The following is an 18,257-nucleotide window of genomic DNA, read 5'->3' as shown; positions in this document are numbered from 1 at the left end:
GAATCCAAGTCTGCTCTTCACAAGGCTTCTCTCAGGTAGATGGAACCCCAGTCATCCCTGCCTTAGTCTCTTCTTCCAGATATCTGTTCCTGCCTTCTATGCCATGCCCTGCCTCCCTGTTTGGGCACTCCACTTTGCGTATAGAGATGTATTTGCTCCACCCTTCTGCCCTAGTATAATCACTTGCCTGTCCCTGGACTATCGTTTATTGTCTGTTGCCCTAACTTGTGGAAATCACATAATATTTGTTTACTGGAATAAACTTTCTCTTATTATCTAACACTTGGGTCTGCTTCTCTAGTTCCTGCCCTGCTTCAGTTGGCAGAACTATTTCTAGGTCTCAGGTTCTCCCAGTTTGCCCTGTCTCACTAATGTTAACAAGACATATGTGAAAGATGGGAGAAACAGGATCAAGAACTTTGCTTAATAGAACTCGTTGTTGTCAATGCGCTTTGTACTGAATTCAGAATTAGTGTATTTTTTCTCTCAACATTCAAAAACGCAAGGAAAGATAAGCTTTTAATTTTCTTGGTCACTTCCTATAACATACTAGGGATACAGTTTTATTAGGTAGTCTAATGAAGGAATTGGATGGCCCTGGGTGTTATGGTGAATAGCTAATGGAACTATTATTAAGAGTGTCGGTTAATCCTAATTAAGAGTCTAGACAAGAAATCCTGATCAGATGTCCTGACAATGCAGCTTGCTGCAGTTTCCTCTCGAGAGGACTTTTGATTTCCAGGATGAGAATGGGATGTGAATCTGGAGCCACTCCATTTTCTTGAGTCTGGGCCAGACAAGACCACATCACAATCTGATAGTAAGGGCAGGCATCAAGAAAAAAAGGGTCAAACTCACGTGTCTTATGACATTGAACCCAGGTTGCATTAGAGCAAAAAGCAACCGGCTTTAGAGCAGCATTTTTCAAAGAGTACCACATGGACCACTACTATTATGGGATGTAAATTAGCATTACAGAAAACCAGAGTTTCTATAATAAAATATACTCGAGGAGTGCTGGATTAAACAAAAGTAAACCAATTCCTTTGTTGAAGGACATCTCAAGGACTTTAACATATGAAAGTGCATTGTGAATCTCTGTAAAAGAAATACTTTGTGAAGCATTTTTCAAATGTTTTTGACCACTGACCCAATTTTTGTTCACCAAGCACCACAAAGAAGGAGTGTTTGACACTAGCCTAATTTGGGACAGATTTAAGGGACCCATTTGATGTAGTGTTCAGATGCAGAACGATCGTTTGCAAACATGATCATTTGCTAAAATGAATAACATATGTCAACAAATTTATTAAATGGCCAAATGGTCATGCAGATGTTTTCGTGTGCTTCTAAGCTCATAAACTCTAAAAATAGTATTTTTACTTGAAGTAATTATGGTTTGCATACTTAAAATCCTGAGTTTTGGTCTGGCTATAGCTTTTGGACTCAATATTTAATATTATGGTAGAATGTGGCAAGCCCAGATGGACACTGAACCTTCAAGAATAATCCCTTTGCTCTCTTTTACTAAACTGTGTGCTGTAAGCATTCACGTCCCTGCTGGCTTCCAGGAATTGGGCTTATGTTCCTGCTGGCTTATGGCAACATATCCGTTGTTAAAGGTATTCTGAATTTTTTTAAAAAAAATCCTCTTTAAATGGATGGAGGAGGAAAAAAGACAAGCAGGGCAAAACTGAATTGCCCTTCTAGAAAGGAGTTTTCAGCTTTCCCCAGTCAGTTCTATGCGCAAGGAAAGTTGTCTGACTGCTTGCAATATGATAAATTCTGAGTTACCACTGTCACCAGCCTACTTTAGATATGGTAATTCCTAAAGCAGAGTCTGCTGTATATGGAATTTTTTGTTTCCAAGTACCTGACTACTGAGAGTAGGCTGTCAAAAATTCGATATTCTTCCCGTCTCTAGGATATATCCAGTCATGTCCTCTGACTCTTCTTTCTAATGAAAACTGCTTTCTCTGTCTACCCAACAACAGAGGAGTAATTTGGAGATCTAAGGTTTGAACAAAAACGATATATTTTTAGGACAAGATGGTTTAATAGAGACTGGAAGAATGGAAGAAAAGATGTTTAGGAAAATATTTGTGTTGCTTTTAAAATAATAGCTAAGAGTTGTTGAGTGTTTGTTTACTGTGTTAGGTACTGGTGTAAATCTTTTACATGTGTTAACTCATTTAATCTTCACAACAATCTCATAAGTAAGATGTGTTATTATTCCTGTCTTCCATCGGAGGAAACTGAAGAAAAGAACCTTCCCAAGGCGCACAGTTGGCAGTGAGGGAGCTGACAGTTGAATGGGAGTAGTCCTGCTCCGGAACCCAGACACTGTAAGCCACCACATCACACTGCCTCTCTTCAGCTAAAGGAAGATATTACTCATTAAGACACATTGGAATTGGCCGTGAGGGTAGATAAGATGTTATGATGCTAGTTTCCATTTTTTAATGATTTAGAGCTTTAGAAAGATGTATTTTGCAGCTTTGCTCACACTGTACATCTGCTTATAAGTTTTCAATGGCAATATCACATTGCAGTATAAATCAATTCAACCAACCAACCAACCTAGTCTATACTTATCAGTTTGAGTGTCAAGCTCTCAATATTCTGACCTTTCTTCTCAACACTCTAATGCTTTATTTAACGTTATTCTTCACGCACATACTACTATAATCAGCCAGGTTTATTCAATGTATCCTGCCTCCAAGACTTTGTTCATATTCCCATTGGAAGGTCGAGCCACACATCTTCTTAACTTGTCTAACTAAATTCTTTCCTCAGGAACTATTTCACAACTCACTTCCTCCATGAAAATGCTGATCTCCTTACCTGCTGTCTTGACCTTCAAACACTCTGAAATATAATTTAAATGTGGAAGATATTTTGCATCATAGTGGATGTGACCCTTGAGTGTAATCTTAAGGATGCTGAGAATTGACTGGGTAGAAAAACTGCCTGGGTTCCAGATGGGTGTAAGAGCTATCATAGAAGAGCAAACACCACAGAATATTATGAGAGAGGAGCAAACAAAAGCTTAGAAAAATCGGTAGAAGGCAAATTTAAAGAACTGTATACAACTTGCTACCAAATGAGGAATTTGTCCTGAAAACAATGAGGAAGCAATGAAAGCTATTAAAAAGTGTGCAACTCTTGGAAAAAAATTATTACTTAATCAACACTGTAGCTGAATTCTCTCTCCTTATCACCTTGTCTCTGTTTTTCTCACTGGCAGCGGTGTAGAGTATAGATTTTTAAGACTTTAAGAAGTTATCGCTTTAGTCCAGGTAAGAAATCTTGAAGGCCCCATTGACTGAATGGGGCAATGGTAATAGACTAGAAGAAAGGGGACATATTTAAGAGATATTTCACGGTCAAGTGGATGTGGGGAAAAGGAAGAGAAAGAATCAAAGATGATTTCTAAGCTTTTTGTCTTAGGCAACATAATTTATATTAGTGCCATTAAGTGAATGAAAGATCAGAGGGGAATTATGTGTTGAAATCCCCTCACAGTGGGCAAAACAAGGCAGTGGATCTATAAGAAGTTAGATTACAGTAGGCAATTGAAAATTAGAGGCATATGGCTGAAGAGAGAAGTCCATAATGGATACGTACACTTGAGACCTGAGCGTATTGGTAATTGTTGAGTCTATAGGCCTGAATAAAAACAATCAGGAGAGTATGTAGAGTAGTAGGGAATTGAGAATGGAAGGTGAGTCATCTTCCAAGCTGCGATCAAGGCAGAAGAAATAGAATTGGATAGATTCTCCTATTCCCCACACACAACCCCAAATCATTAATGGATCTAGTTGCAGCCCCAAGTCCATTATAACGCAAAGTTAAGGAAACAAATCAGTGTAGAACACTTTACATATGTTCACTGAATGTCATTTTTTGATTTTGTATTTGTAATAAATGTATAATCTGTAAAATATATTTATTTGGTTTTTAAATTTTAATTAAATATATACAGGGAATCTAGATTTGCATGCAAGTGAAAATGAATCTCTCAAGTGAATTGATTTTGAATATAAGCATTATAAATAACCAGCACTAACTATTACGCATTTAAATTGAATTCTTTTATTTTAAATATTCACAGTACAGGAATTCATTAGGCCTGAATAGAATATCATTATTTACACATCCAAGGAATAACTCCAGTGGTAAATCAGTAAAGTACTTAATACTGAATATAGGAAATATGATTGAAGAAAGATTTCTTCTTACACATATAGGTTCAAATCCTTTACACATTTATTTCTGCCTTGGTATTTTAGCACAGATTGCTGAAATCACTATTAATTGCTGAACAAAATTTCACAAAATTATAACTATAGCAATCACACTATATATTTATAAGCCCAGAAAGACACCAATGGGCAGGAATCCACAATGTGATGGCATTTTTAAGGGAAGGAAATTTCAAATGACATCTCCAGTTTAATTTGTGGAAAACATAAGTTCTCCAAATAGCTGAATATACAGATTCCCTATGACATTTTGCCTTTCATGGCTTATTAAAATATTTGCTTAGCTGCCATAACATGTTATGTTATTTACAAGTTGAATCAATGAAGGGAAAAATATGGTAGCAAACTAAAAGCCCAGATCAGCGTGTGCTGAATGTTATACAAATACAACATCCTGGCTGGTGAAGTTGGCCTCCACACTGCTAGGACTGACTACTCATCATTTGGATCAATGCTTTACTCCAGGATGTAGCAAGACTCAGTTGCACGATTTTCGCTTGGAATAGTAGCGAGAGTGAACATTTCTTACCATTACACTAACTTCACTGAAGCTGTTAAAATTGAACTTGAATGAACCTAACTTCTGGAAATAAATAAATAAATAAATGTATAAATAGGATCCCCACTGTTTTAATAACATAGCAATGAAATTATGTTCCAACAGTGTAAATGCTTTCCTTGGTGTTTTAAGTCACCAAGTGTTATGTTCTAGCTTTACTATATTATGAGGAATGACTAATTTCATTTGGGGTGTGGCTGTGGGTTCATACATATTATCTGTTTGGAATTAAGCCCTTTCAAAAGCACAAGGATATTTTCTGAAAAAGAACAGAAAACAAAAACAAAACATCATGGAATGGAGTAATTTCTGTTCACGAAGACTACTGCAAATTATCAGTGTGTAGAGGCTTCGTCTCTGCAGCCAAAATTCATATTTCTTATACAATCATCTTTTTTTCTTAATTACCCAAGTTACTGAGAAAAAGATTGGGTTTACCTTTTTTTTTCCTCTACCAATTACACTGATTGGCTGTCCACATTGCCTGGATGTTCTACATTATTGCCCAATTTAGTGTCGTGGAGACCTGGCCTCAAGTGTTCTCCACCCAGGCAGTAGTACTGATTTTGGCAGTGTAAAAAAAATACCATTCTTGATTGTAGAAAAAGCTGCCAGAATATTGTGTTCATAGTATGGAACTGATTAAGATGATTTTTTTCACATCTTCATGCTTCATAATAGTAAGTTGCTATACAGTAAATTGTATCATTTGCCAACAAAGGATTTTATCGGTTGTATTTTATTGCCAACAAGAAACCCCAGGAAGAAAATTTTAGGGAAAAATTTACCACAATATGCTGCAAAGTGAGAACAAAAGCAAAGCAGCATTGTTTATTGGCTCAGTAGCACTAAGAATAACATTTTCACTTGACTGAAGTGTAAAAAGGACTTTGGAAAGGACGTGAATCATGCACATGGATTGAGATGAAACCTGTGTGTGTTGGCAGTGTAAATCCCTCCCCCCAAAGTTGCATGATTCGTCAATGGCATGCATTTTTTTCACCTACTATAACACAACCTTAATATTGTCATATAATTTCTAACACATCTTATTTCAGACATGCACTAGCTACTAAAATAAGATTTTAAAGAAAAGCTGATGTTTGATACAAAATAATCATGTTTTTTCAAGTGTGGAAAAATACTCTACAAAAAAATAAGTAGAAAAGTGATTTCTGATCAATGTGTGATTTTATCTAGAAAAATTGAGATGACTAATTAGTGTGCTTACAACAACCCTATCAGGTCTGCATCGCAATAATACACATACAGAAAGTTAATAGCATTAAACAACTATTAGCACAATGCAATTAAATCCTTATCAGAAATAACATGAACCTATAAACTGTACATTTGGCGTTTAGGTTTCAGGGTGTTTTTAAGAGTCTGCTTAAATATGACAATACAATAGTGCAAAATCACATTACATTAATAAAACATACAAGTATCATCCAAATGTTTTACGGATTACTGACCCTTACAATTCACATATTGGCTAGGACTGGCACATTTGTTTCAGCGTGATAGTTTTGATCTTCCTTACTTAAGTGTATGTCGTTTTATTGGAAGTTACAATACGTAAAAAAGTTCTAGGCATATGTGTGTCTCTACTCGTGTTCTTGAGGAAATGAGATCAGAGGAAACAGGTCAAGTCCTGACTCTTCGTTTGTAAAACTCCATTCCAGCTTTCTTCTTTAGCAATGCTTTTATTAGAGCTCCTAAAGAAATTGCCTGTTAATTTCTTTCCCTACTTTGTTATGGGTTGCAGAACATCAACACGGCCACATGGAAGGGAGCAGGAAGAAAAGAAGGAAAATTCTAGAAAAATATGTCACAGCTTGTGCCCTATGCCAGGCTAATTAAACCAAAATGTCTAATCAACAAATCAAGATTTATGAAGAGACTCTCAGGTGATTTTAATGTAAAGTCCACCATACTTGGTTGACAGATGAGAAATCTGTGGTCCAGAAAAGCTGGTGAATTATACCACAGATTATGTAAACTAGAACTTAGTTTACTGCTCTTTCCTTGTTTCTTGTCACCACTTTTCTCCTTTCTGCAGCTTCGTGAACTTAAATTTACATTCAGACTTATTAGCTCTTCACTTTTTCCCTTTAAAAATCTCTATTATACGCAATGTTTTGGATTCAGAAAAAAAGTGACCTTATTCCAATGAAGATGATTAATCACAATAATTTCATTCAAAGAATTTTGACCAGTTACATTTCCTCCAGCAAACATTACTTCTTACCTTCATCTTATACGTGATTTATGGCAATATTATTTTTATATTGTCACAATTGCTCCGCTAACCCTGACCCCTACCAAACTCAACCTTAAAAAAAAGAGAGAAGGGAAAAAAAGCACATGACTAAATATATTGTTTTTGAAGGCTGCCATCATGCTGATAGCTCTAGAGATTTAAATTTTTATTTAAGAGTGAAAAAGATGCCACTATTTTCACTACTTTTTTCTGTCTCCATTTCCATTGCCACATAGCCTGTTAATGTACCAAGGCAACACCTCTCATTGATTTGAATGTAGAGCATCTGCAAAGCTGAAAGTTTTTTTTTTTTTTTTCTTGTAAGTAAACTCCTGGTCTCAAGTATGATAGTCTTTGTTTTTTTAATTTATTATTTTAAAATAATATATAAAATATTCAAGATGGTCATCTATTCTCTAAAATGTGGACTGCTCCCAGTTTTACGCAGACAGATAGTCTCGGTTTGCTCAAGGGCTATTAAAAAAGAAAACCAGCATGTGAAAGGCCTGAGCACATTCCAGTCCCTGGAGACACATATCCTGCTCTAGATGATAGTGAGCTCTCTTCTGGCAATCTCACCTTGGACTAAGAAGGCGTCTTCGGGATTGTCTCATCTAAGAGACTGAAGGTGGCTAAGGAGACCCATCCGAGATCGGGACATGCACTGTGGTAACTCTGGCACACATTTCTTGCATAATGAGTAGTACTGGGTTGTTAATATAGTCTGGGTACTGTTTCTGGGGAGCCTGACTTTCTATCTCCTGCACCTTCATTAATCAAATGCAGCCACGTGTATAAAGATTTACCACAGTCAACATACATCTCTGTAGAAATCACTTTTAAAATTTTTCAGATAAAACTTATATTTGTTTTTCATGATGAAATTCCGGCAAGCTCTAATTTAACATACTTTACGTATACAACAAATTCAACAATTTGGTAGTCAGAGAACTCAGAAAAGTAATTCAATTTTTGAAGTTTTCTAATATTGTATCTGAAATAAACATTTCTATTGTTCTTTAAAGAGAGACAATTGGGAACTACTTAAAAAATACTATTTTGAATAACATTCATTTTTTTCACACATAAATATAAAAATTTTCCTTATGTTTACTTTTTTGTTTTATTACAGTACAACTTAGAAATTGTGCACATGAACAGTTGAGATTATTCATGTCAAACCCTATTTATTATGCAATTAGCAATTAGAGTAGTCTTAATCACAGTCTGGATAAGAATTATTTTATTTCTGCACCACTAAACAAATACACTCCTATTTATTGAATTTACACCCTAACATTTTTAAAGTAACTTTTAGAATTTTTTTAACTTTAGGAAAAGTAGTTGGAGACTTGATTCTGCTTCCTAACTTATATTGTTCAGTAGCTCTGTGATTAAGCTAGTGGACCAACTGAAGTGGTAGATTAACTCAAGTTGTTGAATATTTCTAGGCCTCCTTCCTTACCAGAAAATGATCTCTGAGAATCTTTCTATTACTGCATTCTGTGACTTAAACTATACCAACTGATAATAAGCTAAATTGACTGTTAATTTACTGATTGCTCATAACAAGGGAAAATTAGGCCTGCTTAGGTCCCAATTATTTTAAGAAATGGTTTATGTGTTTAGTAATGCAAATAATGCCTATGTGCTACCATTGCCAGCTCCTCATACCACATCCATTACTTAGGAATTACAGAAGATGTGAATGCATGCTTCCACACTATATTTATTTGTTTCTCTTTTCCTGGAGATTATTCTTTTGGCTTATTTAAATTTGATTTAAATGATTCTTATAAGCTGTCTGCTTGGTGTTTTCAGAGTTTTAGACCTGAAATTGTAGAAATAGTTTTGGGTTTCTCATAATGATGTTTTATTATAACAAACAATACTAATTGAACACATTATCTAGTCACTTAAATGCCATTTCATTTGTCCTCACAAAAAAATGCATCAGGAATGTGCTACCTCCACTTTACAGATGTAAAATCTGAGGCTAAGAGAAGTCAAGTAACTCGCACACAGTTGGTGAGTGGCAGAGCTGGGATTCAATTCTAAATCTGTGGTCATCAAAAAATTCACGTGCTATAGCTCCTTGCTGTATCCCAATTGCAAGTCATGTTTCCGCCCACCAACCAAGGACTTGGGGACCTGGGGAAGAGGTCTTTTAGACACATAGAGAGGATAAGCAGATCACAGAAGCATAAGATTTTATGGTCATAAAGGATTCTGCTAATTGTATAGTCCAGTCTCCCACATTGCAAAATACAAACATGCTGTTAGAAGCTAAAAAGAGAATGAGAGGTATTTTTTTCAAGGTATGTAAGCTTTTCTTGTCCCAATAATTTCTCCAGGCCAAAAACTGCTCATGCCTTCTGTGTAGACTGGTGGATCCCAGAGGTGGCCCACGTTAGTATCATTTGTGTAGCTTGTACAACTGTTCGCCTCTGGGTCCTCTCTCAAACCAATTAGATCAGGTCTCTGGAGATAGGGTTTGGGCATCTGCAATTTTAGATCCTCTCCAGGTGATTCAATGTACATCCAGGCTTGAGAAACACTGTTATATGCCACTCAAAACTTGAAAGAAGGTCTGGAGACTGTAAATCACCTACCCCAAATCAAGAGATTAGTTTGTCTGTACTGTGCTCACGCATGAAATAATTAGGTATAGAGAGTGTCTTGCATCTTGAAGTAGAGGAATACTTCACTGACATATTCAGGAAGATTCCAGGTGAACTAAAGAGGGGTGATAGCTTGGATCACTTGAGCAATAGAATATTTCCCATTTAGCAGGTGGCTAAGACACAGACCTCAAACTTGACAGCACATCAGAACTATCTGGGGAGACTTTTAAAAATCAGATTCCAGCTCTCATCTCAGATCCAGAGAATCAGAAGCTGTGTATTATTAAATGATCTCTCAAATGATTCTTATGCAGCTGATGCAGGAAGTCCCAAACACATATGTGTGTTTGAGAACTGCTGGTTTAGGATGGTTCACAAACTATAGCATGAAACAGAATAACTTAGGAAATGTATTAAAAGCATGGTAGTTTGGACTTACTTATTTGAAGAGATTCTGATTGCATGAGTAGGGCCTGGGAATTTGTATTGTTAATAAACACTTCTGGTGATTCTAGGTCAGAAGACCCAGGAACCCAGCTTTTAGTAACACTGACAAAAGGTGGTTCATGTTGGAGAGGTCCTTCTCAAATTCTTTAAAATATTTTCAAAGTCAATCAAATGCATAAATATATATTAAGTATGAGTTTAAAAATAAGTAAATTGTCTGGATGTATTCAACCTGGCTTATTTAAATCATACTTGCTATTTTCTTGTCATATGAGGATTGACTATGTGCCTCCATTGCCTCCCTGAAATTTTTGCATCAATAAAAAATTTTAGATTATTGTAATAAGAATGTGGATGATATAGAAATATCTAAAATATTTTAAAATAATGCCTAATATATGGTTGGTTTTCTGCAAGCAATTAAGGTCTCAGTGAGTGGTGAGTCCATGAATTGCAAAAGATGTAGATAGAGAAATAAGGGGAGGAAGGAGTTTGAGGAGGAAGGTTGGTGCATTGAGGAATTGCTATGGTCCAAGCACTGGATTAGGTTCTCTCCACAGATTAGTTTAAATAATCAGTTTTATATTTTAAATGTCTATTCAGAAAAACAAGAGGGAAATCTGTTTGGAATATTCACCTCCAAAAAATTATTTTGAGATGGTCATTGAAATTTCAGTTGCAAATATGTGCATATATCAATTTAGATCTTAGATGAGAGAGTAATAGTGTTAGAAGGAATCTTACAGACAAAAAGGTCCAGAGAAGTTAAGTGGCTTTCTCAAAATTATGGTTTGTTAAACCCATAACCCAGCCTAGCAATATTCACATTTCTGGTTGAGCACGCTATTTCTCAGTTATGTTCTGTTAACTGTTCTATATAATGCTTATGACTATGGATGCATTCAATATGAATTACCGAGAGGGAGAACACTTCAGATGGTAGTGGAGCTTACCCATTTGCAAAATGCTACACAATCTCTAGATGAGAGACATCCAGAAAAAAATATCATCTTAATTGATTGGTGTTTGCAATACAAAGGAGTGCAGTTAGGGAGGAAAGAAACTATTTCTCTCCTTGCACAGTTTGGTAACAAATATGTGCCCTTCACAGTGCTTGCACTTTATATTCTCCTTAAATGCTTCTTGTCTTTCCCATTAGAAACAGTTGGTATATATATATTTAAATAGAATGTTAATATGCTCCAAATCCTTTTTAATCTTTCTTGAAATGTTACTCCTTTTGAGATCTTAGAATGCAGTAAGACTGGAAGGACATAAAATGCCTTTCTTTTGCAGCTAGGCAGCAAACTGACCAATGAAATGAATATAAAATACCATCTCTAACTAGTACCAATAAACTGGAATTGTTATCACACTTAAAAAAATATTTTGCATAACCTCTAATGCAATTTGTTTATTCATTCAACACGTGTTTTTGAGATCCTTCTCTGTGTTAGGCACTATGCTTCTCTTTTAGATCCTCAAGTTTGTTATATTTGACAGCTTGATTATAATTAACTTGTTAAGAAGTTCCTAAATGAGATCAGATTTCAAGGCAACTCAAAGATATGGTTAAGCACAAAGTCATATTGTAAGAACCTAAACCCTGTTTTGGTAACATTAATTCATGCAAAGACATTTTCTAGGTGATTACCTTAAGACTCATGGAATCTAGTCTGAAAATAGGCAGGAAAAGGATATCAATATTCTTTCCATGTTTAACCTCCAATTGGAGGCAAGAATTTAACGGCTCAGCAAATAATTCCCAAATATTCTGTCGCTTGACACTCAAATACTCTGAGTTTTCTAAGCCTTCACAACAGAAAACATTTCTGCACATTCTAGCATAATAAGGACTGATGTAGCAAATATAAAAATTTTAAACTGATATTCGTTTCCCATTAAGATAATTTTTTTTGTTTCTACTTCATATTGTCAAATTTATGGCTATCATAAAATACGACTGTCAAGTCTCTTTTTTTTCCAGAGTGTAATACTGCTGGATATGGAGAATTCAGCATATAGTCTTACTATTAAGGCCTATAATAGTTAATATTTATATATTCTTACTAGTGAGGCCTACGATAATTAATATTTAAGTATTCAGACCATTGAAGGTTTTTGATTTTGTATTTTGAAATAAAACTTTTTAAGTAGTCTATTCTTTTTATATCCACAATCTATCCCCTGGCATAATTATTTATTTTTATAACCAGCAGCAAGCCAGTTTTGTTGAATCAATATTTTTCACTATAAGATATCCTTAAGAAGAATTGCAATCCACAGGATTTATTAAAGGAGCGGCTGAGAACCATACACTATCTTGAGGGTTGCATTTCAATGTATTCAAATATTGCATTTAAAATGTAGTGAAAGTCCATTTCCTTCTGCTAAAGCTCAACTCCTAAAATGTTTAAAGAAGAAAGAAGGCTAATAAGTTTGATGTTTTGTTTACTGTATACCTTTTCAAAAGTCAAAGTGCTTCCACAGGCCCTAATAATACCTATACAGCATTCACATTTATAGGAATTGAAACGTACTACCATGATAAGGTAAGAATACAATGAAAAAGAAAACAGGATTAATAAAGATAGGACCCTTAAATTCTAATCTTGGCTGTGTCATCAGCTGTGTGGTGTGTGAGTGTGTGTGTCTCAACATCTGTCTTGAATAAGTATTATATCTGGATCTAGTTAACTCATACATAGAATAAAGGGATTGGTTTGTAAACGTTGTTATAATTCCTTCTAGCCCTAAAACTCACTGATCAATGGACGTGGAACTGAAGTTACCTCATTCATTTTGGCCCTTCAAACTCAGAAAACATTCTTCTGGGACTTGGTAATGGGTTTTCAATAGACAGAGATGCCAGTTAGTCACTTACTATTATTGCCTTGGCTTGAATCATATTTTCAGCATGTGATTATAGTCACAGACTAAGAAAGAAACCAAATTTATATTTGATAACAGAGACAATGCCTCAGGTTTCTTAGTTCTTTGAAATCATGAGCATCTGCCACAGCAAAGGTGGGTTGCCATGACATTGAATACTTTTCTGCTTTCTAAGAAAGCAGGTACTTTCCAAACTTGTTAGCAATGCATCCTCTTCAGACCCCCTATAATTTTTATAGGCCAAAAAATCAACAAAGTAAATATATCAATTTGACTATTTTAACATGGCAAAACAAATGTGCGTGGCGATCTTTCCTTATCTAGGAGGGCATCCACATAGACATACTATTTCTTGATGCAATGTGGTTAGAAGAGATAACATGAAGGGAATTTGCATTGGGTCAAATGAGTAAACAAAGTTTGCAGCTTAGAAACATGTCAAATAGCTAAGCAATTGGGGAAATTTGCTATCTTATTTTCATCAAATCAGTGGTGACATATAAACTCCACTGAGAGTTGTATGTGCATATAAACATGGACTCAGAGGAAACTCGCACGTATCTCTCTGCTTAACCGTAAGCTCCTTTAAGGCAGTGATAGTATGAACCTTGTTCATCTTTATCTCTGGTTAGGGCATTGCCTGACACAGCATCCCTGTTCAATCATGGGTAAAGAAAGAAACCTGAGGATCCAACAATTTTCCATCAGTGTAAGACCTTTCCTCTGCTCAAATCCTTTGGGTACTCCAGAGAGCTCATTCCCTCACAGAGCAGTCTGGATTGTTGGACATATCTCCTTACTGAATTAAAATTTGTCTCTCTCTGGCAAATGGATGGCATCAGAACATTTTAATTCTTTTGATGGGTTTTTGGCCTGAATGGAATAAAGTCAGTAAAGATTTTTAGGGGGAATGCTTTCCTTGAAGAATCCTTATCATCCCATCTTTTCTCACCTACTCCTCTCTGCTTATATCTGGCCCTCAACCTTATGGATGAGAAATGCTATAAAGCAACTCCAAGTTCAGAGATGAATTCTCCAAAAACTTAGTGTAATGATAAGTTTATTTTGGTTCTGTAAAGCCCTGAGGGCTATGGTCCTATGTACTATATATGAATAATTACTAAAGTGGAATATGAAACATCATCTCCAGTTAGTACCTCTAGGCTAGAACTGTCACTTCATTGAAACAAACAAAAATTTTTCCATGACTTTCAATGACATTTATTTATTCATTTAACAAATATACATTGAGATTCTACTCTGTGTTAACACTGTGTGTTTCCTATATACCCCCACTTTATTATATACCTCATTCATTTTGGCACTTCATTTAACATCTTCTATTTAACACCTTGATGATAATTTTATTTAGGTTCTTTTAAATGATAAGACAAACCTCTCAAATGTTATGTCTATTCATTTGTCCATATGATAAAATAAGACTGTTTTAAATATTAGGGCTTCAGAAAAAAATATTTTAAATTGATATGTCATTAAAAATTGTACATAAATGTACCATTTATAAATATGATTTGTATCTATACATATCGTTTTTCTTTGCTGTTTGAGGAAATTATTTGTTTTATTATAACAATGTATTATCAGGATCAGGAAGAGAACTATCTTAGGTTTTCTTAAGTGTTATTAGGATTATTTCTTAGGTACTAAAAATCCCAATGAATTGGATATTTAAAAATACCTGAATAATTTAATTTAAGATCATGAGAACCAATGGCTTCATTTGCAAATCAGCTTAATGAAAATAAATGGGAAGTCTAATAGCTTCCTGAATATAACAGTTATGCCTCACTGCTTTTCTTATTCACTATATGAATAATTCTGCCTTCACAAATGTGGTAAACGGGTAAAAAATAGATCAAATAGAGACAGGTATACACTTTGTTCAAGTCCGAAGTCAAAGAGGTTAGAATTCAATTACAAATGTTTTTCCTTTGTTACATTATGCAAACTTGGAACTAGATATTATAACATTTAGTGAAAATATTTCATGTTTTAAGATGTGCATCTTCATTTGCCAAATAGATTAAATAGCTGATCAATGTAGAAACAGCAATCATATCACAAACTTACATTACAAACAACTACAAAAATGTGAAAAACCAATGTTTACAAATGATAGCAAAGAATAAATTATTTTTCAGTGCACATAATTAGGTATATATAGGATAATTTAAAACCAAATGGAGTGATTGCTAATGCTGAGCTCTTAAAAATCTCCATCAAAATATACACGTTACCCAAGAGAGAGTGATAAAAATAAACTGTGACACAAAAACAGAATGTTGTCTCTCTTTTCATCCTTAAAACTTGGATGATATCTCATCAAAGTAATTTGCCAAGTGTGCAAATGATGAAAAACTTTAATTCCAAAACCATTTCTCTAGATTACCAACAGACTTATATTCTTGATGCCTTTTCACATGATCACAAGCCAAGCATGCATGTGATTCCCAAAATCGTGGAAGATTTACTGTGAAATCCTTCCTCCAGTTAAAGTAGCTAAGGTATAACTTATTGTTTTTGTCAACTTCCTTCAGATACTTTGCTAGCTCACTGGGAGAGTTGTAGTCTTCCACATGAATGAATGAATCTGCTGGAATATAATTTTCATAGTTTTCCCTAGACGGCCCCAGAACAACAGGTACAGAGCCAGCCAGAAAAGCATTGTACAGCTTTTCTGTGATGTAATCTTTGTGGATTGAGTTTTCAAAGGAAAGATAAAATTTGCAAGTGGATATGGTAGGAATCAAATTTTTATCATTCACGTACTCTCCAAATGCTTGCCCATAGGTATGGATTTCAATGCTTTTGCTTAGTTCATTGTAATATTTGACCCTGGCATGCTCAGGGTTCCAGTTACTTACAACCCAGCACACTAACTTCTCTTTGTTTGGCACTTCAAACACGAAGGGGTTTGTGCTCACCGTCAAGAAGCCATAAGGCACTTGGATATCTGAGTCGCGGCGGTAAGTCAGAGTTAGGTTGAACAGGTGCTCAATACCACTCTTTTGGGGTGTGTGAGTTGGTGATTCCAAATTCATCCAAATCCATTTCTGGAAGGGTGGCCTAGCCTGCTGAGGTAAGTTAGTCAGATCCCAACTGATATCTCGGTGATGGATCAGAACTGCATGAGATTTGTTGTACAGAGAACGGTCCGTGGTGAGGTGGCATCCTTGGATGTTGAACATTGCTTGGCAGGATGTAAGATCAAAGGTCTGTCCAAATGGCCACACCCAAATCAGAATAGTAGTTTCATTAAAATAATCAGTCTTGGTGGAGAAGAAATTTTTCATTTTCAGCACTGAGCTGGCTGACTCCATTGGACTGAAGATCCAGCTGTTGGTGGGCTTGATGTAAATGAATAGACATGCCACGAAGCAGCCCAGGATAACGCAGACGATTAGAAATGGGCGCAGAATTCCTTTGGATGCTGGTGTCATAATTTTTTCTGTGAAACAGGAAGAGAAAGATAGAGGGGTAGGTAGGGGTAGGAATGAAGAGTTAATCATAAAGATAATTTGAGATGAACAGGTGGTACATCCTAAAATACACTTAATCACAAAATCAACTGTATTTACCTTTTCAGTGTTATCAAACCATTGAGAGATATAGAGCTTTCACTTAAGCCAAGAAACTGCCTTCAATAGGAAGTTTCTCCTAAACTCTACAAATAATGAGTTGGAATTGTTATAATGTACCGGCATATCTTCAAGCCGAGTTACATTTTTTTTAATGCCATGCTTACCTGTTATATTTTTACTTGCTTGTAGAAATCAGGCACAACAAGGACTGTCATCATCAAAGCTATGACTAAAATTTTCAGTATTTTGAAACCACATCAGATTTGTGAACATTTCCCAGTCGATGCAATCACTTATTTACTCGTGCACTTTTTGAGACTGTAATATAACTTTGCAGTTCAGATAGAATTCAGTAGAAAACCAAAGTTTTTAAAGGAAAAAGTTATGTTTTTCTTTTTTGGTGTAAGTTTTTCTTCACTGTTAAAAATGCATCAGGATAATCATCCTGTAAAAACTGACAACTCTTGATTTGATATCTGTTTTTTTAGTAAGTACACTGATGCAAAAATTTGATAAATTAAAACCCCTCGTTGTTTATTTTTATTTTTTCTTACAATTTTCTTTGCTTACTTTTAATAATCTGTTAGTACACCCAATATCTACTAGGATGTGATAATCAAATGCTCCACTGGCATTAGAACAACAGTCTCACTTATGTGGTATTGCAGCATTAAAAACAAATTTTTCTTAGCATTAAAATGATATTAATATTATAAAAATAAAAATAAATGAATTCTCAAAAGAAAATAATTACATTTCTTGGACAACTATATTGATCTTGTGAATTTTAGCAGATTGCAGCTAAAAAGATGAGTCAAGGCGTTTAAATTTTTTTATACAAGTGTCTTCAAGGTTATTTCTCTTTGATATTCATGCCTCCTTATAAATATGAACACAAAGATAAAATGTGTAATATGTTTGCAAAAGTGTCTCTTGATCAAATTTTTACTGAACCTCTGAAACTCATTATTCTTCTCACCAAAATAATATGGTCTATCAATTTCAGACTCATTAAAGTATTTTAAAATCTTACCAAAACTAGTGTAGAAACATTAGATATTTTTCCTTCCAGAAAAAGGGAGAAATTGTCTTTCATTTAATTATCTAAATTTATGTGAGCATTTAAAAAATCATATTTTTTGGTTATACAGTTTTTCTTAAAGCATGTGACATTCTCTATGTAGTAAAGCTTGATTTTGTGAGTCCAAAGATTCTGGACATTGTATTCTGGAGCACTCCTAAGACAGGCTTACCGTCGAAGTTAGCTTCAGTACTGCCCAGTCAATAACAAAAGGAAAATAAAAAACTAAATATGTCCAGGAACTATTAATTAACCTTTGAGCTCCAGAGAAACTCAGGAAGGTATATGAAGGAAATCTCAACTCCTTAGAACTAAATGACATTGATGGTACTGCATGTCAAGTTTTGTGAAAATGTACTTAGTACTTAGAAGCAAATTTACAGATTTGCATAGTTTTGTAGAAATTAATTAACAAATTGGCCAACTCAACAAGCTGCACAAAGAACAGGTTCCAAAGCTAAAGAAATAAGAAGTGAAAAATTAAAGTAGTGATAGAAATCATTAAAATTGAGAGCAAAAATTTG

The 18,257-nt window shown here is 34.9% G+C and overlaps 1 protein-coding gene across 5 annotated transcripts in view; it reads right to left on the bottom strand.

Annotated features, from left to right (window-relative positions):
* Positions 1-4,081: 4,081 nt before the first annotated feature.
* Positions 4,082-18,257, bottom strand: part of FUT9 (fucosyltransferase 9) — a 109,360-nt gene continuing 95,184 nt past the window's right edge. For all 5 annotated transcript variants that reach the window (XM_087443901.1, XM_087443898.1, XM_087443900.1 and 2 more), the window contains one exon: positions 4,082-16,519. In XM_087443901.1, coding sequence (XP_087300027.1) covers positions 15,432-16,511 — 1,080 coding nt within the window. In that variant the 5' untranslated portion in view covers positions 16,512-16,519 and the 3' untranslated portion in view covers positions 4,082-15,431. The remainder of the gene's footprint in view (positions 16,520-18,257) is intronic.

The sequence above is a fragment of the Ceratotherium simum genome, chromosome 19 (genome assembly GCF_057802395.1).
Source record: "Ceratotherium simum simum isolate JZ-2026a chromosome 19, ASM5780239v1, whole genome shotgun sequence".
Taxonomy (NCBI): Eukaryota; Metazoa; Chordata; class Mammalia; order Perissodactyla; family Rhinocerotidae; genus Ceratotherium; species Ceratotherium simum.
The sequence above is the reverse complement of the archived record's forward strand: the minus strand, read 5'-3'. Positions and strand labels throughout refer to the sequence as shown.